This window comes from Tyto alba, unplaced genomic scaffold (genome assembly GCF_018691265.1).
Source record: "Tyto alba isolate M040663 unplaced genomic scaffold, T.alba_DEE_v4.0 Super-Scaffold_38, whole genome shotgun sequence".
NCBI lineage: Eukaryota > Metazoa > Chordata > Aves > Strigiformes > Tytonidae > Tyto > Tyto alba.
In genome coordinates this window covers 31,959,973-31,986,409 of record NW_024881313.1, presented here as the reverse complement: position 1 = coordinate 31,986,409, position 26,437 = coordinate 31,959,973, and the positions used below count along the sequence as shown (strand labels likewise).

Here is a 26,437-nt window from a genome sequence, read left to right as displayed (position 1 = left end):
TTTACATATTAGCAGCTGATAAGAACCACATTTACAGAATATCAAACTACAGAGCCACAATATGTATGTAAAGTTATGAGAGGTAAGGACAGTGCTGTACTGCTGCTGACATATATATACATCTTCCTCAAAGTCAGGAACATACAGAGCCCTGTTCTCCCCTACCACATTTCTTATCCTAATTTGACAGTTCTGAAATCAAATTAAAATAATCCCAGAAAAATATTTATTTCCTACTACACATTGACTGCATCATAAAATTACATGAGACAGAACTGTAGATATTAACATGTATATAAGCTTTAAATCGTCTACTGGAATATTTTAATTATTTTTGCATTTGTAGCGACCTGAGAATATCCCCCATAAAACAAGTTAATAAAACATTAAAATTAAAAATCTCTCAGTCTTTGGCACAGAGTTTAGACCCTCATCAATTTTTTGCACTTCTTATTCATGGCAGTTTCATTACATTTTACCCCCACCTGGTGGTTGTATCCAACAACAGCACAGGTGAACATCCAGTTGTCAGAAGTATTTCTGGGTTTAATTCAACATGCATTAGCTAAGAGTATTTATACCGGAACCAAGCATGGCCTTTCTTCCTAGTTTCAAAAATCAGAGGCACATATTTTCTATGTGCCACAACTAATGCAACAGTCTACAGCATAAAAATCCGTAATGTTACATTCCAGTACCTCAGACTATATCTGTAATTGATAAATCCAGCAAAACCAAGGTGTTTTAAAGTAATGAGTTTTCCCATTTGATAACATGTGCAAAGCAGTAAGCAAAACGTACATGAAGGATATGCTAGACAGATTATTATGGAGATATGAACACTTTCTGAACTTGAGTGCTTGTGATAGCTTATGACAGCACTAACAGCTCTCAAAACTTACACAGGTATTTCACAACTAACTCCAAAAAGGTACTGCCACTACATGGTATAGGTGTTTAAAGAGCAGCGCAATGTTACTGTGCAAACCTAGCGAATACCACGAGAGGGAGCCCTTGTCCAAGGTAATATTTTGAAATAAAGTACAGTGATTTTTGTCACACTGCAGTAATAGAAGCCCATGGTCAGATCCAAAAATCTACTGATGTTTCTGAAGTCTTCACACCAACTGTGGTAAAGCTTGGTTTAGTTCAGTTATGTCTACTTCTAGTATAAGTTCTGCAATGCAGAGTCAGACTTGGAAAGACCAAGATGCTAAATTTACTTCCTTGCTAGTCATTACTGTTGGACTTAGGAACTATAAATTATACCGTGTATGCATAAGGTGGTACTTTCAAAAGATTATCACATGAAAATCAGAAGCTAGTCACTGGAAAATTCAAAGGCCTTCCTATGTGACAGCTACTTTTTCCAGCAGATTTCTAATTAGCCCAAGTTTTCTCAAGTACTGTAGCAACTCTAACAGAGTAACAATTTCTGAAGTGATTATTATATGATTTTCACTCTCTCAAATATTTATGTTAATTTTTCCAAAGTCAATTCAGACACAGAAGGAAGGTTTATTTTCCCTTTTTTTTTTTTTTTTAAATGTTTGGGAGTAAAGAATATAAATCTGTCTGAGCAGCTAAGTCCATGTGAAAAATGAGAATTAGCTGGGGTTTTTCCTTCCATGTAGGAGACATACCAAATTAGCAATTCCCCATGATGTGTGACAAAACAGATCACAGAATAACTCAACTCGAAAGAAACTCTGAAGTCATGTAGTCTGATCCACTGCTTAGAACAGCCAAACTGCAGGTGCAATCAGGTTGCTCAGGGCTTTAGCCAACTGAGTTTCAGAAAACTTCCAAGGATTTAGATCTCCCAGTCTCTCTTGACAACCTTTTACAGTGTTCAACCACCCCCACTGTGAAGAAGTGTTGCTTTATGTCCTGCAATCATTGCTTCTTGCCTCTCACTGCATGCTCCAAAGAAGCTGGCTCTATACAAACCACACACCAGTTGCAAATCCAGCTGTGCCCTGGCTTTCCTAATAATCACACCAGGATATTAACCCAGGTGATATTTCTATGCCCCTCCCAGGCAGTTCATCCCTACTTCTACCTTCTGTATACTTCCTTTTTGGTTTTGAGCCGAAGAATTCCCCATTAAGCCAAGTCGACCCCTCATTACATGTGCTCATTATGGTTCTTGAAGGTTATCCTTGAAAGAAAGTGTCTCTCCCAGCTTCCTCTGCCTTCAGAGCACTCTCCAGTAAGGTCCCACATACACATTTCTGGAAGAGAACAAAGTCTACTCTCTCAAAATCTTATGTCTTTAATACTACTATTTTCCTTACTTACTTTCCTCAGGTCTTAAACTACCCTATCACCACAGTCAGGGTCACCATTGACCACCACACCTAGTCAGCTCCTCCTTATTCATGGGTTTAAAAAAAAAATAATATTTTACTCTTAACACAAAAAATAATCAACTAGTTTCAGAAAGATGACAGACAATATGCATTATTTCCTGTCTTCACCTGGCCACATTTAATTTGCTATAAACTTCTTTAATCTACATACAAAAAAAAAAAAAAAAAAAAAAAACACAAACAAACTTTGCAAGTTAGAGATCTGGACATTCATGAATTTCCTATGCATGAATATTCTAAGAAATTTAGCAAAAAGTGTATATTTTTCAGAGAAAAATCCCCCAAAGCTCAATTACTCTCTCTTCACAAGAACAGGAAAAGGACAGCACAGTTAACTTGTAAATTATTAAATAAATTGTTTCACATAGTGAAGGTACTATCTCCCCTTCCTCCAGTCAAATGTACAAAAGAATGTCCTGTCTCCACCGCTTATTTCCCTCAGATACATAGAAGTGTCCAAATTATTTTCAAATATTAGTACCCATTATACATGTCATAGACATAAGCATATTAACCAATATTGGACAGTATGCAAAACTCACTCTGGCAGATACCAAAGCATCGCTGCTGCAAGTAGAAGTAATACTGTTTTCTTGCATCTTGTTTTCCTTTAAATAGTTTAATTTTATTCTTCCTCTTTACCACACTTGATACACTTATATTCTATAATTTTCCTTGTTTACAAATAAATCACAAACAGTTGAATTTAACAATTTAACTCTCTAATCCCAACTGCTCATAGGTAGCAAGTTTCTTAAAACAATTTTATTGTGAGAATGAATTTATAGGTATCACCATAGATAGGCTTACACATCTTGAATTAACACATGAGGAAGAAGCTTGCACAGTGTGTTTTCAAGTTACCTTCTAGTAGCTCTTATTCTACATTACTATTCAAAGCAGTGAATTTGGTTTAATTCCATCAAGTCTGCATAATTCTTTAAAAAAAAAAACAACAGAACAGTTAAGACAGACTTTTGTTATATATCACATAGAAGCAAAACCAACTAGCCAATAACATATTAACAATTCAATTAGCATCTTGAATGAAAATAGTTATTGGTTTGAAAAGAACAACATTTCAGTACATGTGTAATGAAGACATCCATTTTAATGACATTATGCTGAGTACTAACCATGAATTAGTGAGCCATTTAACCACTGAATATAGTAGTTTTGTGGAAAAGAAAGCAGGATCTCATTGCTGATTATTGAGAAAGGTAGAAGCAGGACTGCACCAGCTGAAACTGCTAGAGTGAAGGTGCTCAAGAACAGCCTGGAATTTAAAGAAATGTACCACTGTTACCACCAACATGCTCTGAACAAGGGAAAAAAAAAAAGTTGTTAGCCTACCTATCAATCAGAGTCTGAAGACAACACATTCTTACATTGTAAAGGGGCAGAAGAAACTTATTTCCATAATATTTCACTTCCAAAAAGCAAATTTCAAATACCAAGTAGTTTACATAATCCAGTAAAAATAATTAGTTTTAACCAAGTACCACAATTATTCTATTGGGACTTGCATGCATTCAATTCCAATGTCACATACAAGCTAAATTATTGGAGTTCATGGAATATCTTTTCATAAGTCTCCTATTTTACTTTCCTACTCAGAATGAAAAAAAAAAAAACATCTATTTCTATATTCTTACTATAATTTTTAAAAGCACAATAGCTAATTAATGTCTAAAAAGTGAGTACAATTATACAGAAACAAATATTTTAACACCAAAGTGAAAAAATATTGCTTTTCTTTCACAAAGTTATTCAAGTATCATCTCATAGCTTGGGGTTTTCTTATAGCTGTGAAGTCAATACAGAGAAATTGTCAGTGTTTTTTGAAATATTTAAGCTTATTCTTTTCAGATCTTAAATACAATACATATCAAATGCCATCTTGTGGCATTAAAGAGAACTGTGTTCTTAAAAAAAAAAAAAGACCAACAAAAACATTCTTACAGACTAATCCAATGCTAGAATAAAATTAGAAATAATTCTCAAAACTGCATGACAAAAAAAGATAAACTTTAATAGATCATTCATACAACAGGAATGTCAATAAGATGCTTACAGGGATCTTACCTTTCCTTAAGAGTCTAAGAATCCATTTTTTATTCACGCAATACTTAGCTTACAGAAGAAAGTCTGGCTGACTAATTTTATTTAAAAAAATATATATTTTTATATCTTTTCGTTGGTAGTTTCTGAGGTATTTTTTTCTTTTATTTACGGACATTTAAGTATTCTAAGCCAGAATTGTGAAACCTAACACACTACAGCCTTTCAAGGGGATACAGCAGTTTGGCTTTGTTTTCTCTCCACACCACCCCCCCCACTACCTCTTCAGTCCTGACTATTATGCTATGCAAAGAAATATCAATCTGCAAATGTTTGACAGTTATTGCTTTTTGGAAAATAACATGCACACTTAAGGAACAAGAAAGCTTAGGCTGAAAGAACAAGAAGCATTTTATATTTACAACACTTGATGAAAGGCAATTACTCTGATGGAAGTGCTAATCTTGTCTTACGTTGTTTTCACATGAAGAACACATTATTTACAATTGGTATTTGGTATATTTTGAAGTTAAACTAGAAAATAGATCCAGGGGGGATAACAGTTAACAAGACAAATTCTACTCTCTGATACAGAAATTCAGAATCAGGCTAAGACCACAGCTGCTATGAAAATCACTCAGTCCAGAAGAGCCTTCACTGCAGTCGTAAAAGCACAGGAGAGATGCTCCTCTATTTGAGAGGGAAGAGCTTCATAGCATTTAAAACTATGTATTTTTCTCTAGATCTGAAATACTTATTTGCCACAAAGTCTACTTCAAATTCAGAAAGAATATTGGTATCAGACACTACTGGGAGAAGCACACCTAAGATTTATATCATCTTCATACACCTTTCAAGTTTGCCACACATGCAGAGCTAAAAGTGAACAGATTGCAATGTACTCGGCACTTTCCCAGGGTACAAGACAAATCAATAAAATACTCAATGATCTCTCCTTCCAAGAGGATGACAGTACCACCACAGAAGAGCTAAGAACATTGTAGTAAGCAAGTAGCAAGTCCACACAGTTTAGCAAATCAGAGGGCAGCAACAGCTCACAGATGTTTTGTAAATCTGACATATTTAAATAGGAGAGATTAATACCTAGCTTTACAAAGTAACAGGAAGAGGAGAGCTGCCGGCACACCAACAGTTCTGGCAAGTGCTTGTCTTCCCTTTGTTATTCTTTTTCAAGCTTTAAGATGACCAAATACAGACACTCACTTCAGGGTCAGCTAACTTTCTTTCCAGGATCCACTGCCTCCCTTGACAGGACTTCCATCGACTTCAGTGGGAACTTAAACACCTACCTCACATATAAACAGCTACATTTTAGAGATCTAAACTTAGGAAAAGGTCTTGCACTGAATTCCATCTCTTGAATCAAGTCCTCAAGCAATATTCTGGGCAATTTCATGCCTATCAGGAAAACCACAGGTGAAAAGAACCCCAGACCAAACTGCCTTGCCTCTTGTCATGCCTTTCAAAATACAAGGTGCCACTTGATCAACTATTTTTCCTCTGCCCTCTAGCAATCTATTTGCTGTCAGATTTAAAATGGACTGTTATATATTTAGAAGTATACAAGATTCCTATTATAACAATATAGTCAGGAAAAAAGTTCTGCAGAAAAAGGCTATACATACGATATTCTGTTAACGATGGCATCTTCATCCTCCTGCTCATCTGAAAATTGAAGTACACCAGGTTATATTCAATACTTAGTTGTCTTTCCTCAGGCGAAAATGAATACACATAAGAATAATTTTAATTTACAATTAAAATTTAGGATTACTAAAACAATTTATTAGCATCAATATTTTAAGAACATTCCTACCAAAAATAAATACCTTTTTTTTTTTTTGCTAGCCTTAAACCGTTTTCAATCAATGTAACCACAAAGTTATTTCATTTTATTTAAATATGCAGACCAAAACTTCCTGAAAACATCTTCCAGAGGACTCTATCGCAAAAAAGCTTTCGGACTGCTACTACCATGGCTGCTGCTAGGAACTGTGCCTTTGGGCATCTCTGAAGCCACAGAAAGCAGGCAAGCTACAGGAAAGTCTTAGAGTCCATACTAACTACTACTATAAATCCCTAAACAGATGTTTCATTTTCAGTGTTAACGTATTCTTAAAACAGGAAAGCATACCCGTAACAATAATGATGACTACTCAGCTGATTCCCCTTACTAATCCCAGCTCCTGGGGATTTGGGGGAGGAGGGGAAGGAGAGGAGTGAGGAGTTGTTGTTCTTGTTTGTTTTGGATTTAAGATACCATGGCTTCCTTTCTCGTATTTCACATTTTATACCACTTCTGTTTACTCATTCCTCAATTAATGCTCCAACTTTTTGAAATATTAGCAACATTTAACTCAGAGGTCAATCACTAATATACCCTTCATTTATTCTTTATATCCTTTTCTACACACATCTGTACACAAATGTATACATTTCTACATTTCAAACAGTTTCAGAGACAGCTTTCTTCTTTTAAATCTCCCAGGTTTTCCATGAGAGTTAACTCAAATTTATTTTAAAATCTAAAAATAAAGCCAGGTGTTTCAAGTTCTTAAGAGTCATGTGCACACTTGAAATAAACATGTAGTCACTAACATCATGTTATTCTGAAATTCTTCTGTGAAAGTACATCGGGTTATTGTTTCTGCTTTTTTGATAGGAACCTCATGGTGTTTTGAGAGACTAAGTCAAGGTCTCTTATGAATCATTTTGGCTAAAGAACGTGTTGTAGAAACAGCAAACAACTTGTCCTGAAAGAATTCCAGACAAGTTAACTCTTCAAACGTGTCTCATCAGGAAGATCCTAGCAGGCTACAAAGTTTTTCTAACTAAATGCTCACAAAGCTTTAATAAAGTCAGGACAGCGGCAGAGCAGTTCCTCTCACTAGCTGATGAGATCAACTGCCAAAAAGATAATAAAAGTTTCTTTACATCCAATAATGTTAGCCAAAGCAGTTCCGCCTCCCTGTTCTCCCCTATCTCCAAATGGTAGCAGCTTTGTAGAATCCAAAATATGTATCAGGATATCCATCTTACTTGTTTAACTATTTCATATGTTTAAATCGGTGCACTTTTATTTTTTTGAAGGTATTAAAAATAAACTCTTCAAGAAATTTAAACATGAATCTGTGAAAGCAGTTCTATCATAACACAGGTCACTACTGCTCAATAAACAGTTTCCATTAAAGTTCAAAGTGGCAAGATCATCGTGCGTAAGAATGATTCTCCGGCATGACTATTACTTAGCACCAAGGTCCCAGATAAACTGTCAAGAGTCAAAAAAATCTGGCATTTTATACAGACTTTTATGCTATTTGTCTTTAGAAGAAACAGAACAAAGTGACAGGGGTTCCTACAGACTAGTTTCAGACAGACAATGTTTTTAAAGGAAAAAAAACAACAGGATTATCCCAAGGAATAAGACTTCAGTGGTGAGGTCATACAGAACAAGTTAAGAACGCTGAAATACCTGTACCTGAGCAAAGCAGGATTTTTGGAAGAAATCCACTACTTCCCTTCTGTATTACTGGCAACCTTTTCACTTTACCAGCTAAAGCTCTGAACTTGATTTTGATGCTAGAACACAGCCTGAAGATACTTATTCTGGAAAAGCTGATGTGAAACAAGAACAACAGGACCTAAAGGCAATGGAGGCAGAAGTGCCTACTTAACATTCTCCCTTTCTTCCCCCTCAAAACAGTTAAAAATTAGACTGTCAGAGCCACAGCACAAGAACTGACTGTGGCCATCCACACCACCTCCGTAACAGCCACCCACTCTCACCCAGTCGCAGAGTGCCAGCTACAGCACTCACTGATCCTTTTCTGAGATGCTCAGGGCACTCCCTTCCTTGGACAGTGGCATTAGAAGGCACATTGAAGGGTCTGAGAAATGACAGAGCAGGCACAAGGGAGGCAATGGAAACTCATGGCTCAGGGGCAAACGAAGCAGAGAGCAAAGACAACAGCATATACAATCAGATCAGTCTGGGCTGCCATGGACCAGCAGCCCAAGAAACTTTTGCTCAGAGATCTAGCTCTTCTGGTTTCCTGTGGAGGCAGGGAGAAAAAGAATCCCCCATTCACTTGAAAAACAAAAATATTTTTTAATATATTAGATATGTTAATATATTAGAGTCTATGCTTACCTGCTTTCCTTTTGTATCTTGTGATTATGAAGTAAGAAACGATGTAGAGAACAGCAAACAGGAGAAAACAGATCTGGAAAAAAATATTGCATTTACTGGGTTGTAAAGAAATTCCTGGATTAGGGTAAGAATAAACAGAAAATTCACTATCAACAATTTAAAATTTAATTCGGGTCAACAAAAGCATATTCTATGTAAATATCAACACTGTTATGTTTTATATCCTATTGATAGAAAGTTAAACCAATAAGAATAGTTTAATTAGAGCAGCAGCTATTGGATTAATTATATCACCAGCAGGTTTTACTCCAAAATTAAGAGAAAAAGCCTTATTTATAGCGAGATTTTTTGTTTGGGGAAGAGGTGGGTAGAGTGGGTTGGGTTGTTTTTTGAAGTTTAAATCCACTTGAGTTGTAAGAGTTATCATGCTCTGTATCCCCTTCACATGCAACCTAAGGGTAATCATATCTTATACAATGGGCTTGTCAAGATCTATTTTGGAGTAACCTATCAACATATGGGGAATGAAGAAAGCAGTTACGTTTACTATTTCCATCATGTCTTGAATCAAACAAATTTCAGGCAACAATGCACTCAAGAGACTCATGTGCCTACAGTGGATGTCCAAGCGTGAGCTAGTCAAACATGATGTTTCCTTTACAGTCAGAAGCCAAGGGCACAATTTCCCTCCTCATTAAGTAGCATATTTAAGTCAGATGTACCTTGAGCCCAGCATGACTTGCATCAAGTTGTTTAAGATTTAGCACTAGAATTTCAAAATGGTAAGACCAAAACACCTACAAATATGTTGGAAATCTTGGAGTAAATGAATTGAACAGCAAGATAGTTTTAACCCTCCAAGCCTTTCTGGGAAACAAAAAGAAAAAAAAAAAAATGTACTTGTTCCTGAGTGAGGCATTGGTGGATCAATACTTCTTTGTTGATACCTATTAAAAACATGAGTCAGTCAGAAATGCAACAAGAATGAAGCATGCCATCCTGTGATGCTGTGGCCCTGAGCAGTACCTGAGCACTCACTGACCAGCCATCGTGGTTTGAGCTCAGAGGGCAACGAGTCACCATGCAGCCGCTCACTGCCCCCTTGCCCCCCAGAGCTGAGAAGGAGAAAATAAGCAACAGCTTGGGATTCGAGATAGGACAGGCAGGGATAAATCACCCATTATGGTCACAGGCAAACAACAGATTCATTAGGGGAAGAAAAAAAAGAACATAAATTTATTACAGACACTAACAACAATACTTAACAGAGTAGGACAGTGAGAAGCATTGCCACATCTTGAGAACACCTTCCCCCACCCCTCCCTTCTTCCTGGGCTCAGTTCTGCTCCCAATATCTCTACCTCCTTCCCCCAGCGGCGCAGGGGCAGGGAATGAGGGTACAGTCAGTGCTGCCGCTTCTTCCTTCTCAGGGCAGGGGAACTTCTAGAACTTTTTCCCCCTGCTCCAGCATGGTGCCCCTCTCACAGGAGACAGTCCTCCACAACTTTTCTCCAACATGAGTTCCTCCCACAGGCCTCAGCATTTCCCTACACTGCTCCAGTGTGGGACAGCAACTTTCTCCAATTTGAATCCCTCCCCCAGGCTGCAGCCCTTCCCAAGCTGCTCCAGTGTGGGACACCCAGCACGCTGAAATCCTCCCAGTACTGAACTACAACAGCAGGGGCTGCTTCTTCCCAGATTCCCTGTTGCCTTCAGGCGCAGCTACCTTAATTGACCATGTGAGGCCCCTCACAGGCCATAAATCAGTGTCTGCTCCACTGTAGACCTCCATGGGTGGCAGGGGCAGGCCTCCTTACCATCTTACCACAGGATACAGGGGGATCTCTGCTCCGGCACACCTCCCCCCTCCTTTCTTCCTCTGTTCCTCCACTGACCTTGGTATTCACACAGCTGTCACAACTCCTTCTCACAAGTCCCACTCCTCCTCCCAGGTCCCTTCTTAAATATGTTATCGCAGAGCTAATTGGCTCAGCCTTGGTGCAGATGTGGGGCCAACTTCGAGCCTGGGGAGCTTCAGGAAGCTTCTCACAGGGGACTACTGCTGTAGCCCCATCCCCTGCTACCAAAAAAACCCACCACTTACTCAAACCCAGAACACCCATGCTATGTACCAATGCTGTATTTGCTTTCTGTTAGCTTGCAGGAAATAGATGACCTGCACAGCACAGGCAGAGAAGCTACATGAAGTAGCCCAAACTGTTAAAATTCTTTTGCTTGTGCACAATACTAGTAGCCACCTAGTAAGTCTTAACAACCAACTGAATCAGGCAAAATTCTTGTAGCAGTTTTTAATAGTAAAGTGAGTTTGCCCTATTACCTGTACAAGGTGCTTGGGGTTTTTTTGTTTGTTTGGCGTTTTTGTTGTTGGTGGTTTTGGGGGGTTTTTTTATTTATTTATTTGCCCTGCCTGGATCTGGAATTCATAATGTTAGCACCCTAAATGTGTTCTACTTCAGTCTGAGCTTTAACCTCCTCTGTGATCTGCAATTGTAAAATTACTTCACTAGGCAACAGCTGATCTATTTCTTTAATCAATCATTAAAGATTTGTTGCCTTTAAGAACTCACTGTCTTAAAATCAGGAGCAAAAAAGCTACCTTAAGTGAAAGGAAAAAACAAGAGTTAAGGTAGTGATAGACCTTAAAAATTTACATCAGAAAACAGCATATTACATCCACATCAGCAGAATCGGAGGGGAAAATAACAGATCACTCAGTCGGGAATGACAGACTGTTTAAGTACTAATAAAAATAAACTTGGACTTATTTCTTTTGTGTAGTCAGACATTTTAAATAAAAAAAAAAAAAAAAGTATAGCCAAGTGTTTGAGCCTGGCATTTGGATGCCTGCAACTGCCCTACGCATGTCTCCCAGAAGTATTATGGTGCCATAGGCCTGAAAGCAGCAACTGAGCTCATTCCCTGAGCAGGCAACACACAGCAGTGATACCTGAAATACGGATGCTGAAAATCAGATTTCATAACTAGATCTCTGAATTTAAATATTTAATCTGAATAGAATTTACCACTCCAACTTTCTAGAGGATACTTCAAAGAGGAAAAGGTTTTGATAAATAATTTCATTCTTCAAATAATTTATTCTATTAATAAAGAACTTTACTAAGATTTAATAAAAAAAATATTCTAGTATATTTTTGAATCACGGAGAACAAAAGAAACTGAGAATAGCCTTGGGTTTTTAGAGTACTCTGACACAGCTTGTTCTGTCAGTATCAGAAAATTCAATGTCAGTGCTGAAAGAGTCCTTCCCAAGTTTCCAGTTCCTCTGAAAACTAGACCAAGGCTACAGAAAGAGACATCTAATTTTAGGCATCCACTTTTGAAAATCAGGTATCACATATACGGGGTCAGTAAAATTCTTTAAAAATCTGTCAGACCCAAACACTGCTCCAGTGTAAAACAAAGATATAGCTAAGCTCATTTTCAGTTTAATTTTATTTAAGACAAGAATAAAAAATACTGCAGTCTTGTTTGTATCTTCAAATAAAATAGATGACCTTTATCCTATCTGTGATGGCAAGATTTCAATGAAAATGTGGGTCTTTACTTATAAGGTACCACTGAGATAAATGAAGTATTTTGAGGGCACAGCAGATAAAAGATGTCCAGTAACACGAACCGGCAAATGTTGCATTTCTATTTTAAATGACAGCTACTTTGCAACTCAGCAATAAGGTCTAAGTATGTATCTTGGTGAAATTATCCCTCTACTTCTGTCAGAATTGATAACACTGTAAATATTTTATAAAGTTGTTTATTACTGAAAATACACATTATTTTAAAGTTATCAGCAAGAAAATAAATCAATTCTGATCAGCAAAAGCTTTAGGATCTTAACAAAAGTGAATTCATAAATTAAAAGTCTTTCATATTAACGAAAACAAGTCAATAAGCAAATTCAGAAATATTACTTCAGTCTCCAATTATACTTAGTGAAACCTATGATTCTGAAGTGTTTATAACCATGCATTCTGAATAGCTTTCCAAAGGGAGTAGCAAAAGCCAGTATCCTAACTATTTTTAGAGTGGAGCTCAGTCAAGTTGGGGAAAAGGAATGTGCTGCCCATGATACCCGAAGAATAGACTCCACTGTCCTGTCACGCTGCAATCCTGAGTTCTTACTCCTCACACTGCTCTTTGTTTCAGGATATTTTTGTACTGCAAAAAAAAAAAAAAAAATAGCCCCTGTTTGTACTTGTTCTAGCCTCAAATCATGTTTCTCAATTATAAATGACAAGGCTTGTATGTAATACTCCAGGTAAGGTCTTAACAGCTATAGATAAACAGCACTAAGCCTTTCCTTCTGTACTGAAAATACTTCAACACATTCACCTGATAATCATGCCAGTAACTTAGCATTACTCTCTAATCGCTGAATCCATCCACACTGTCCTCTCCAACTGCTTCCAGCAGAGCAGCTCTCAAGTTACAGTAGAAACTTTTTAGGGTTCAAGTTCATTCACCATGTCTTTTTTTTTTTTACCTTTTAAAAACCACACCTTAACTTCCTACTAGACGTATTATTTTGTGGTAATTGAGTCCCTTCTGCACCATGTTCTAATCCTCCTTTGTATTTACTGTATCTCCCAAAGAACTGGTTTTGTGCTAACAGAATGGTTTACTTCATTTTCATCTAAATTGAGCAAGATTGCTCTTAATACTGATACCTGAGGAAACTGAATAGTAGCTTTTTTCCCCCCCAAACACAACACCTATTGTCATGTACACTACAGCCAGTTTCTTACTCACTTCACAGCTCCTCTACTAAGGCACACTCACCATAGTTTAAGAAATACCTTTCAATGCATTTTGTGGATATAGCTCTTGGCATAGGTAAAAGAAACACTACCAATAAACACGTGGCCTCAGAAAATACAGTTCTTAACAACTTCTAATTTTACTTTCCTAAAAAACCCTTAAAAGAGGGCAAATTCACATGTGCATGTTCATAGTACCTTAAATCACCTGTCAACTTTCATTTCTAATCACTTACTAAAAAGCACAGGTAGCCAAACTGAAATAGGGCACTAATCAAAAAAAGAACACCATACATAAAGCTACACTGATATCTTCAGTGAAAGAAGAGACTATATTCTTTAAATTACATCTTATCTTCAGAAAACTACTGTATGTGACAGTATTGGAGCCAATGTTGGAATACAATGTTAAATCCAAATCATATTGCAGGCTATGTTTTCAACCAAAAAGCACTGTTTTATGCCATCATCCATCTCTACAATAAGAGCTGACAAAAGTTAAGGATGCTGCAAATGCAGCAAATCTACGACAAGCTATATTCCTTGTACCCTAAGTTCTCTGCAAGGATTTTTTTCACTGGAGCTTAAATGAAGCTCTTCCAGGTTTGACTTGAGGAGACAGTGAAGGCACTGCAGAGAATGTACACAACTGTAATGAATAAGGACTTGACATTCTCTGATAGAGTTAACTTTAAAAAAAAAAAAAAAAAAACAAAACAAAAAACACCACTCAACAAATCTTCCAATCTTAAAATTTATTTCCTTAAATTAATTCCAACCTTATGGAGGGGCAAAGTAGTTGTGTATATGTTGCCATAGTTAAGATTGCTCCTGGGACGCTACTTTAAACCCAACTATTGTATGTTCTCACATTGTAGTGGAAATACAATCAGTTCATGTTTGACCTGGTGCATCAAAATATAAAGGAAATTAATAAGAGCCTGAGAATTTTAAATGGTTATAGCCAAGCAGTCAAGCAAAGCAATTCTTAATAATTTTAAATGTCCCTTTTTTGTGCTTCCTTCTCCACACCATTCAGTTACTGAAAACAACATGCATGAATTCTATGCTACATGTAGGGACCCCTTCTAAACAGGTGGCACATTAAGGAGTCTTCAAACCTTCAGCATATACTTCATTCACATCTCTTTGCACAGACTAAATACAACCTCTGGTAGGACAAGCAAAAGAAACCTGTCTTTGCTTGGAGTTCTTAATCTTCACTTGGGAAAGGAAGTGCTTCACACTCCTGCTTAGATTACAGACTGGACATGCCAAGAGACACTACTTCTGGAGATGCACTGCGCAAGATTCTTAGGGATCTTGTATCCAACTCCTCCACAGAGTCATACTTTTGGATCTGTCATCTAAAGTCACCCAAATATGATCCAAGTCATACTTCTGGATCTGTACCAGACAGCTCTCGGCTCCTGTGAGAATGGAGCTGGAGATAAACTGCTTGCATTTCAGTTTGTAACTACACATCTAAGGGGCTGGCACTGAAGAGTCTAGCATTAAACATGAGCAATAAAGGTCTGAAATAACTCAAATTACGTTGTACTTATCCCACTGACAGTTACTAAAGATCAGCTGACACTAATTTGTCTGTGTGGATTATCTTTAAAACTCTGGCACTAAAATTCATGCCTCAGCTTGGTAAAGCATCATCTTCTGTTGCAAGTGCTAGAGCTACACTTTCGTGCGTAGAAAGAATACGCTCAAAATGCACAAAATCCTCTTTTTCTCCTCCCTTATGCACAAAATAAAGCCATCTTTCACAACTGTGATTCATGTGTATGTGCATTAAAAGCTGCATTTTTGTGTACAGAAAGATCAACAGCTTCTATCTACATAGCACAATATTCTTCCCAATTGTTGTGCAGGAAACACAGCTGTAATTTATACTAGGGAAAAAGCATACAGCTGCATTGTCCAATAATTGTTCAATACCTCACAATCAGTGTGCCCTGGTAGCAAACACTCCAAGGAGCACCCTGGGCTATATTACCAGAAGCAAAGACAATAATCATGCGAAGTAATTATCTCTCTCCAGTCAGCATTCATCAGGTCACGTATAGTTGCTTCATCCAGTTCTGAGCCTCCAACATAGGAAAGTCAATGGTAACTGCAGCAAGGAAGATGACCAAGATGGTCAGGAGGCTAGAACACTTGCCTGGTGCAGACAGGCTGAAGGACCTCTGCTTGTTGAGCCTGAGGACAACAAGGCTTCAGGAAGACCAGAGAGCAGCTTGCTCCTATGAGGAGGTCATTAAGAAGGCAGAGCTGGGCTCTTGGCAGTGGTGCACAGTGGGAAGCAAGGAGAAATCCCCTCCATGAGGGGAGACAAGCAGTGGACTCAGTTGCCCTGCAAGGTTGTACTGTCTCCATCCCTGGAGGTTTTCAAGCCCATAGTAACATACCCTGATGTCACGACTGACCCTCCTCTGAGCAGGAGACTGGCATCCAGTTAGCCTTCTTTTCTCCTATCCTGAAAACAATTAGCACCCTTAGAAGCTTTGTCACCTCATAATTTATACCTTTCTCCAGGTCATTTATGAATGTGTTTAGAAGTATTAGTGTAAGAACAGGCTCTTGTAGGACTGTCAGGGAGATCCTCCCACTATGAAAAACCTGGACAAGTTACAGAACAACTTTTAGCAGTAAGGAACCACCACAGAACTCCTTTACAAAAAGGAGTCACAGACTTCAGTAATGTTCTTTAACACATTTCCAAGCATGAAACACAGGTTCAGTATTTCCACTTGAAAAGCAAAGCTGACAAGTAATCATTTCCTCCCACTTGACTGTATATTAGCATTTAGAATAGGGAGAGTAAATCTGGAGGAAAACCACAACAGACAAGAAGTGAACAGCATTCTACTATGCTATGTATTAAGTGAAAGATCAAGAAGCTCTAAAAAACTAAGGGAAGGAAATAACTTCATTTTAAAGCGAGTGTGTCAGTTTTTAAAAAGTTACTGCTATTATATCCACCAGCATTTCTACGCAAAGGATACACACAAAAAAAAGCAGCTACAGACAATGAAGAATATCTCCACTTCTTGCTATTACTTTACAGAACACATCCTTTTCCCTAAATAGAAAAAACGGCACAGAGAAAAGTGAAGACAGAGGTCACCCTGGGTAATACCACCCTGTAGAATACTGCTATGAACATGGTTAAGAGTTGAAAATGGAACTGTCAGTGTTTTGCTTGACTGTGATTACTACCTACAGATAACCAGGAGCATTGCACTTCTGGGTTTTAAATTCTATAATACAAAACAACTAAACATAGTTTTGCACACCCATCTCCTATTGCTCTCATGCTGCTGAAGTATTTTAATGCACATTATAATGGCACACGGCAACTAAAAAGCTTCCTCCTACTGTCCCACTTGGCAACTACTTTTGTTTACTAGTGAAGAGGAGGGCAGGAATAAACAGCAAGAAAATCCAGGTGGAAACAAGCAGTTCTGCTCAGTCTATTTCTAATAACTCCATTATCCCACTGATATCTAAAAAGTAAACGAGGTGTTCCACCTGTTTCAGATGCATCAACAAAGATTAAGTTACCTATAACAAACTATGCACACTAAAGAAAACTACAATTTTTAGCTATGCTCTCAGTTTGACCTTGGCATTCATTATATCATCTGCTTCGGACATCTCATTTTACTCAGAATGAGATATTAACTACTTAATTCTTAAAAGCTCTGTGGTTAGATTGAATTCACTCTAATCCAGCCAGCCTTAGATACTTAGCATGACACACTAAATTCAAGCTTACAAGAAAACGTCAAATATGTCTTATGACTAGAGATTAATTTTACTCATTAACACAGTCCTCCACACCCATGTTTTCCCGCCACATGTATGGTCTCCTCTCAGGACTCCTCCCTGGCTTAAGACATGTGCAAGAGGTTGACCCACTTTTTTTTACTGGTTCCTAAATCATGAAGAAATTATAAGTGGTTCAGAGGCTGGGTGCCTAGACATGCTCATCCAGGAAAAACTTCCAGAATCTCACAGAAAGTATGAAGCATCCAAAAGTATATGACATGCACTAGAAATACGGCTTAGCTGAAGATAAACAGCCTCTATAGCCCTTCAGGAGGTAGCTTCCATTATGTCATTCACTTAAAACTACCTTCACATCAACTTCACCAGCAGAGCCCCACTTCAAACTAATGAAGGAATTCAAATCAATTTACTCATTTGTTAGCTTTTACCTCCCCTTTTATATACTTAATGGAATGTATTTACATTGCTGGGTAAAGGGTGGGATGAGAGGGGAGAAATGTTATGACACCTCCACGACCCTTAGTAATAGGCCCAAGATATCTTTATTCAGGGTACTGTATTCTATACCCAGTAATACACTCAAAACTCCTCAAAAAAAGTTACTGCAAATCATTTTTCTTTGACCTGTATGGGCTACAGCAATGCCATTAAAATTTGATTTAAGAGTATTTTTCAGAATTAGTGCAAGATTTAAAAACACCCTCTAGAATTAACACCAATAGCACCAACCTAGATCACGCCAACATTCTGCCACTGAATGAAGGTATTTAACATTTTACAGCCAGGCTAGAATAACTGGTTATATTAAAATTTCAGAGTCATTCCATTAAAAACTCCTTTCTGAAAAAATAACCTCAAAAGTCTCATTAATACAAACTTGGTAAACAATTTGTGTTAAGACATCTTCTAATATTAATTTCCAGGGCAAAATCTATAACTATCTTAGAAGACAGAGCTAACTCATGAAAATCCTCTTCCTTGTCTTCTCACATATATATACTGTAGAATTTTTAAGTAGCACATTTTTTTTTTTTACCCCCTCTCCCAAAACATGAATATATTTAAACTACAATACTTGTATGTTTTCATAATTCTCATCAACTCTGCAGACTTTTTACTGGACAGAAGTTATCACAGTCTTAAACTCGGCAAATATTTTAGACTTGTTGCTATTGTCAAATTCAACACACACATCAGCATCAATTCTTCCCATCAGCTAAATATGTTAAAAATAGAAAGTACAGTTAGGTAATGGAAAAAACTGGATACTCAAGGCATAAACAGGCACTTAAAATCAACAGTAAAACTCTGCAGCATCACGTTTCGATGACAATCATGGATCCTAACACTGGAAACCACACCACTATAAGCCAAGAAGTTAAGGGGGGCAGGGCAGGGAATGGAAATAATCATGCACGTATGTTGCTTCTATCCTCTGTATATTAAACTCAGCCATGCACAGACCTCAATGCCATCTATACACATGCTACTTGTTGTGGAGAGCACACATGATCTCTGGAAATAGAGCAACTGAAACAAAGTTCTGTAGAATAATATTTTCCAGTTAAAATTTTCAAAGCCAAATTATTATCAAAGTGCTCATATATTAAAATAGTACAATATACCAGGCTCTTCCTTGAAACCACGTTGATGATAGTTAGAAACAATTTTTAATACATTCAGGTAATCAAGAAACTAGAAACCTCTGTGTGGGAAGCAGCTTAGCAACGCTAAAATACATATTCAATACCGAGCTGATGAACCACCAACATCAGTTTTGTCACCATCTTCATGAGAGTAAATAGGGCCCTACAGAGCAACAGATCAAAACTGCTGAAAGTGTGAAGCAATTTCACTTGTCACATGAACTACTAATAAGGTAGTTACAGTAGTAACTCATTTCAGGTCACCTCCACCTAGTTGTATACTTACCTCTCAGTGATGCAACAACCAAGGCTGTTAATTATTATATGCATAAAAACATAAACTTCAATCATGACTTTCAAAGTCTCTCCTGTGTTATAAATTATGCAAATTCTTGCACATTAATGTTACCAAGTCAGTGTCCCTACTCATTTGACAGTACATGTTTACAGGAAAGCTTCAGTGGTTTTCAAGATAAAGGGGAGGGCATGGAATAGAAAGTATTGCAGAAGTTAAGACTTTCTCAACAAGAGTTATCACTGCCCTCCTATATGAGGATAAAAACCAAATTAAATAGGAGAGGGTGAAAGACAGGAAAGGAGAAAGCACTGCAGTTAAAAAAAAAAAAAAAAATAGAATCACTTACATAAACTTCAAATAAAAGCAGCAAGCTTACATTGAATTAAACGTTTTCTTTAGATAGTCTTTCCTAACCCAAATTTTCATTTATGTCACCAGAACTGAACTCTCAGTTTCTTATCATAACTTCACTTGCAACATGCTTCAGATCCTCTCTCCACTCTGGTATTACCACCATCTCCTCTGCTCTCTGCTTCCCCCACTCCTCAACATCTCTGAAAACACTTCCTTCCAGAGGGTCTAGTGCTTATAAATTCAATCACACTCAGTATCCCTACACTACAGCAAATATTGAGACGTTCATTATAACCCCACGATCTCCTCATTATATCCTGCCATCTTATTCAGTCCCTCTATTACCTGGCCAGCTATCCAAACAAAACCCAAAATGGATATGCTTGTCTGTGGTCTTGTAATAAATAGCTGGTTTTGTTTTCTGTCAGTTCTTTCACTGTTCAACAGATTTCTCAGATCTAGTTTACAGTGTAATCTAAATTCTCTTGAACAGTTGACTGTACCTTCCATGAAGCATGTTGACTTCTTGGGTCAACTGCTAGCACAAAGAAACACATCAGTAACTAACAGCAACTTTTTACACTTAAGCTTTCATGTTTATTTTATGTAAACAGAAAAATTAGAACTCTCCCAAAGTTGTTCCTGTTTTAGGAATAAGGATGTCTCTATCCACTTGTCTACACCAAGTATTTGGAGATGCCTATTGTTTCCAGATGGATCCACCAGTGCTGAACCTCAGGACCAGCAGCCAGAAGATGACTCACCAATTCTTAAAGTTCAGTACCCATGTTTACAAAGTAAAGGTATATTTTTAAGATGATCGAATGGTGCCAACATTTTATATATGTAATTATGTTAAATGTGCATCAATCTTTCAGCCTTGTATCTCATCCCACTACCACAAATACTCCTTTATTCAGTTACAATTCTTTTCCACAACATTTAAAAAGAAAAAAAAAAAAAAGAAGAGGCAATACTGAGAAACCTAGGCAAAGTTATTTCTGAGATACAAGAAGACATTTAAGATCTAAATTACTCAGGTTTCCAGCATATGTATAAAAAATTGAAAGGCATCAATTTTACTGAATAAAAGATAAACTTGCATAAACAGTCAAACAAAAACATTTCAGTATTTGCAATAAGTTTGTTTTAAAAGCCACCCATGCTTCTGATCAGCATTTTCTTCCTGGCCCACTATCAGAATATCATCACTTCTGACATAAAAAAAGGGTCTGTGAAGATTCCGATTTTTGACTGGGGCACAAATTCAAGGAAGCAGAACTAGTCAGGAACAAGAGCTCACTACCTACAGGAGTATAGTGCTCAAATCAGCTTTCTCACTTTACAGCCCTTCAAAGGACAAATGCCAGCAGTAACCACACTGCACTACCTCATACAGAAGAATCCTGAACACCTCTCTAACCCAAAATAGGACAAGAGGACAAAAGGTACAAAAAGAAACCAGAGAGGAAAACAAAGCCAGTGGTATTACTGTGAAGTTGTAAGGAAAAAATAAAAAAAAAAAAAAAAAAAAACAAAAAACAAAAAACAAACACAATGTTACATAGTTGCAACTACCTAAAAAGGCTTTTCTAAACCGCTGTAAGTTATTTTTAGATTCAGATTTATACACACTAAATAACCATCATATTACCCAAAACAAAAAAAAAAACCCAAACACACACACCTTTAATATTTAAAAGTGATATGGTTAAAAAAATTTAAAAGCCTTCTTCTAGAGGGAATTCCATTAACTAGCAGAGAAACTATGTTTCTCTTAATATCTAGCACCTGAAGCCTACACCCCTGAAAACATTTACTCCTTCAAATGGAAGCATCTGATATTAATCATAAAGCTACATATTACACCAGTTTCAATGTCTGCCTGGACTTGCAATTAGAGTTATAATAGTACTTTTGGATTTGAACTTATTCTACCAGGACTTTTTTTTTCATTACATATGCAATATAATTAAGCAATTTCCAAATATACTATGTTTCTTCTTAAGCTTTCTAACTAACAATTCTATGATCACCGAATTGTTCTGTTCCACAGTTTTCCCCACACTACAAATTCAAGCACAGTGTATATATTTTGCCAAGAAAACCTGATAACCAAATGTATGTGTATGTTTTTACAAACTCAAAATCCTATATTTTGTAAATGGAAAAATAACATCAAAATGTAGATCTAAATTTTAAAAATACAAACTAATGTTGCAGAATAAAAGACTCAAACTGGGAAAAGAAGGAGCGTAAGAGTATTCTACAAAGTAAACCCAGTGGAACACAAAACCACACTGAAACCATTGTGTTTGATTTGCATTTGAAATAAACTGTTCACAAGACTTGTGGAAAATGGAACACTATACTTATGTTGTATAGACAGACATAACAACAGGACACAAGGGAAAAGCAGCTCCCTAAAAGCTTAAATATCTTCCATGGATGTGCAAGATCACAGCAAACTATAAATTAATCTAAAGGATCAAGAAAGGCAAACTAATTGTGTACAAAAATAACAGATAGTAGCAAACCAGCACAGAACATTTCCTGGCCTTTACAACTTTTTCTTATGAATTCTGATCAAGTACAAACCATAGACACTTTTCTATATTTTGTAACCAGCTAAAGCTGCTTTTCAGAAACATGTCCCTTTTAGTTAGAACTGAGTGCAACTGGCTTTATTGAAATCAAGACTCTCCTTGACCTCAAGCAAGCTCGTGGCTGTGCCATGTCTCTTATACTGGGTCATCAGTTCTCAACCTCTGTGATTACTGAATCTGAATTTTAAAGTTTGCACAAGTCAAAGAGTCTGGGTGTTTTCAAAACTGTTCCAAACAGCAGATCCTCAACATAGCAGATTCACATTTGAAGAGCCATACTGAAACTAGACTAGGGAGTGAACCTCCTGTTAGTAAAAGATCATCCTCATGAAGCAACAAAATACAAGGCAGATTATTTTCCTGTAAACAGGCATCCTCTTGAAAAAAACAGGTACCACACATACACTCCAAACAAGGCCAATAGCTAAATTAAGCATTAAACCAGAGAGACAGTCACTTCAAAAGCTGATGAAGGATTTATTTTAAAAAAAAAAATATTATACTACCGTTGCTCAACCTATAAACATGTGTCAGAAACATTTGTCTTTTCAAGGTGGAATTAGTAGAAGTTGGCACCTACAGAAAGAGACAGGCACCACCAGCAGAGGGATAACAAGCTTTTAATTTTTATTACATAACACAACTTTATGGAAAACTTTGTAGCTTGCCAGTTCAGAGAACAGATGAAACAGAAATGAAGCATTACAGTGAGGTTAAGCTTAGCATGCCCTTAGGACTTCATCAGGAAGCACAATCAAGAAATTCTATATCTATTCAAAGAAAACAAAGAAAATTTGTAAAATAAAGGTGAAAAGGGTTTTCTTTTCAGGTACATCAACTTACTTCGATTTCTCTTTTCTCATGAGCATATCATTTTACCTTCCAGTAAAGAAGGTACTACACAACTATGTCTCCAAAGACAATACTACCAGATTCCACAAATTTGACTTAGTTCTAACAGGCATATAGAAGTTTCCTCCACTGTAATATTACACAACAAACACGAAATACTTCTATTAACTGCCCCACTGCCCCCAGCCCACCTACAGCTGGAATTAGAGTCTTGTGCATGTGTCAGAAAGTAGAATACGTTCCCTCCTCCAGCTGAGGGGCTGATGATTATACCTACTACCCACACAACTGTCTGTTTGCATATTTTAAGAAATTATATTCACCATGTAACTTCATGACCAGCAAGGGCAGGAGTGATTAGGAGGGGATGTTAACATAATGGTACATGTAAGCAATGTACTCTGTGTACTTTGTTATGCTTAAACTAACCACAAGTGTAATCATACTTGCAATATGCTTCTGCAGCTCTGAGAGAGCCACAAGAAAGTTGTATACTCAGCTGTGGATGGCAGCAGTTTATGCACTCATAAAACCCTGTGGTCATAAATTAAAGACAAGATCACAGCTGTACCAATGCATGATTTAAAAGGCAAAATTGTTATTATTATCCCCACTGATCAAATAATAACATAATATTGATGACAAGCTATCTAAGATCAAAGTATAGTTTCAAGAGCAAGAATATTCTGCCTCCACTGTCCAAATAAAACAACACTGTGCCTCTAAAATATGAGTTATTGATGTTTTATGTGACTTCTTACATGACTACACCAATAGGAAGAGCTACCGATTGCTCTAGAGAGGCTGAAAAAGCTTTAGAGAAGTAGCTGCAGTATAGATGAGCTAGTTATTTAATAATTTAATAGATCTCCACTACTTGTAACAATACCTGGAGAGGCTGCACACAATCATTCCTTCAGACTCAAAATTTGTGCATCCTACTACGTACAAAAGCAGGGTATGTAGCATACGATGTATCAGAACAAGGCTCTGGTGGATGTAAGTAGGAGATAATCAGCACACAAAGAAATACAAATGGAAAAACGGACACTAGGGAAAAGATGGGTGCCAGCATCCAGAAGAGATGGATGATTTGTGTATACACCTGTGTTTTTATAACACAAAGGAGATTAAGATAATGCTTAAAGACCTCTTTACAGAAGAGTACTTTTCTTTTTATGCCCCTCCACTGGTGAGGCCTCTCATGACATATACTGCATCCACTCATGGAAAAGAGATGGTCCAGAAAATCTCCTAAAGTAACAGTTCTCTTCCTACAGACTTGTTTTGCAATATTCAGGAAAAAATATCCCAGAAATTTTCTTCACCAGAAGAAAGAAGGTCTTAACATATGGATTCATAAAATATAGAATAGAAATTAACATACTACAGATCCAGGCAAGTCTCTGTTATCAAATAACCTAGCCATAGGCCTACATAAATCAGTTAACAGTGGTATTTAATACTGTCTTCCTGTACAGCTGAAAAATATTTGAAGCTAAATAATGAAATCATATTTTAATTCAAGAAATCCATTTCTTCTTAGGCAGCAGTAGTTGCAAAGAAAATGCAATTACCCAGCTAAGTCAGGACAGCACATGCACAGAGGACGACAGTGCATGTCTCCTATGTGCAGCATACGTTTCCTTCCTTAAACCGAAGCAGAAGAGAGACAAGCCCCATCAAAACACCTCTACCAGCTTTGAATAGTCCTAAAAACAATTATAAGGCAGTCAGAGAGGAAACTGCAACACCGTTCTTCATCTGCTCATAAGGTGTTGTGTTGCACTTGACTATAGAAGGTTGAGGAAGATGGGACAGCACAGGAACTTCTTTATGTGCCCTGTATTGCTCTGCTTGGAGCATGGGGCACGCTGCAGTGCTGAGAACAGCATGAGGGGTTAGGGAAAACACATCAGTTACGCACATCCGTTGCAACAGTGCAGGAAAACACGGGAGGAACTCAGTATCACGCCAAAACCCCATGCATATCTTACAGTAACAAGGCAGCACTCGAAGGTTGAGGTGTTGAACACAAAGCACAGTGCGCAGAAGTACATTCGGAAGCACGCCTATGTCCTGCACGTACACACAGCGCTTCCCCTTTTCGCTGAAGGCACAGGGAGAGGAAAAGGCCGAGCGGGGTAAGAGGTGGGAGCCTGCCTAGCCGGCCCTCACGCCCCTCACACCCGGCCCGGAGGGAGATGCACCCACAGCTGTGCCCACGCGGGACAGGCCACCCGAGTCAGCCCGGACACGGGAGCCGGGGTGAGGGGCAAAGCAGCGAAGGGCAGGTAAGGGAAGAGGGAAGAGTGGGACAACCCCACGGCTGCCCTGCGACGGGGGCTGGGGGGTCCCGGGGCACCGCGATGACAGGTCCGGGAGGAAGGCGGGAGGGGGGACGGCGCAGCCGGGGGGGCCGCCGGGCCACGGGGCTGCGAGGGCGGCGTCGCCTACCGTGTACTCCCGCACTTGGCTGTGGAAGTTCTGCTCGCGGATCGTCACCTCGTCCGCTTCCATCCTTCATAGTCCCGCGGCCCCCCCGCGCAATGGCGGCCGCCGCCGCCGCGCCTGCTCCTGCCCCCCCGGCGGCAGGCGGGCCACCATGGCCAGCGGCAGCGCCGGCTGCTGTCCCGGGCCCGGCGGCGGCGCTGGCGGCTGGTTCCGCCGCTCTGTCACCGTCCGGCGGGGCGCGGAGGAGGAGGAGGAGGAGGAGGAGGAGGAGGAGGAGGAGGAGGAGGAGGAAGCGCGTGCAGCACCGCCTCAACTCCTCCTGCTGCGTCACCGCGCAGCGTCCCCGCGCACACCACGGCCCCGCCCCCCAACCGCCTGGGGGGGGAGGCTGAGCTAACAGGCCGTAGGCGTGGTCAAGCCGCCCCGGGGGGGAGTGGGAGGGGAAAGGGGCGGGGTTTAACTTTAAGCGAAGAGACCCAGCGCGAACCAGCGTTCCCGGGGGTGTGGTTAAAAGGAAGGTGGGCGGGGAGAGCCCGCTGTGGGGGCGGAGCCAGGGAGGGGCGGGGCTCGGGGAGCGGGGCGGGGGAGGAGGGCTGCTGGTTTTACATGGGAAGGGGCGCTGCGCCCCAGTTTGGGGACTGGCGGTGGGCAGGCGCAGCCCAAGTGTGTGGTGGAGAGCAGGGAGCGGAGAGGGGGGGAGGAGGCGGCACCCGCGCTGCCCTGAGGGGTGCAGGGGCGGGGGGAGCAGGCAGCGGCGGGGATGGGGGAGAGCTGCAGGCGCAGGTCCTTGCCGCAGCCCCCGTCCCAGGGAGAGAAGTCACTAGAGCAGCCCTGACCCCGGGGGTCGCCTGCAAGGTTCACCCAGTCCTGCCCCCGAAGGCCTCTCAGGAGATGGGTGCGCACAGGGGAGGGAGCGGGGCCGCCACCGAGCTCGGACAGCGTGGCGGGGTCTGGGGGTGCTCTGGTCTAGTGGATCCTCCTTGAACTCAGCCTTCTCTCTAAATGCATTAGAAGTTCTAGCTT

The 26,437-nt window shown here is 39.1% G+C and overlaps 1 protein-coding gene across 3 annotated transcripts in view; it reads right to left on the bottom strand.

Annotated features, from left to right (window-relative positions):
- The window catches only part of LMBR1 (limb development membrane protein 1), a 77,506-nt gene extending 51,831 nt beyond the window's left edge, over positions 1–25,675 (bottom strand). For 2 of the 3 annotated variants that reach the window (XM_033009680.2, XM_033009682.2), the window contains exons 1-4: positions 25,418–25,675; positions 8,605–8,677; positions 6,080–6,119; positions 3,509–3,648 (exon numbers count right to left, since the gene is read on the bottom strand). In XM_033009680.2, the coding sequence (XP_032865571.2) occupies positions 3,509–3,648; positions 6,080–6,119; positions 8,605–8,677; positions 25,418–25,480 (316 nt within the window). In that variant the 5' untranslated portion in view covers positions 25,481–25,675. The remainder of the gene's footprint in view (positions 1–3,508; positions 3,649–6,079; positions 6,120–8,604; positions 8,678–25,417) is intronic. The other variant, XM_033009683.2, reaches the window with a different exon arrangement.
- Between the last annotated feature and the right edge of the window lie 762 nt (positions 25,676–26,437).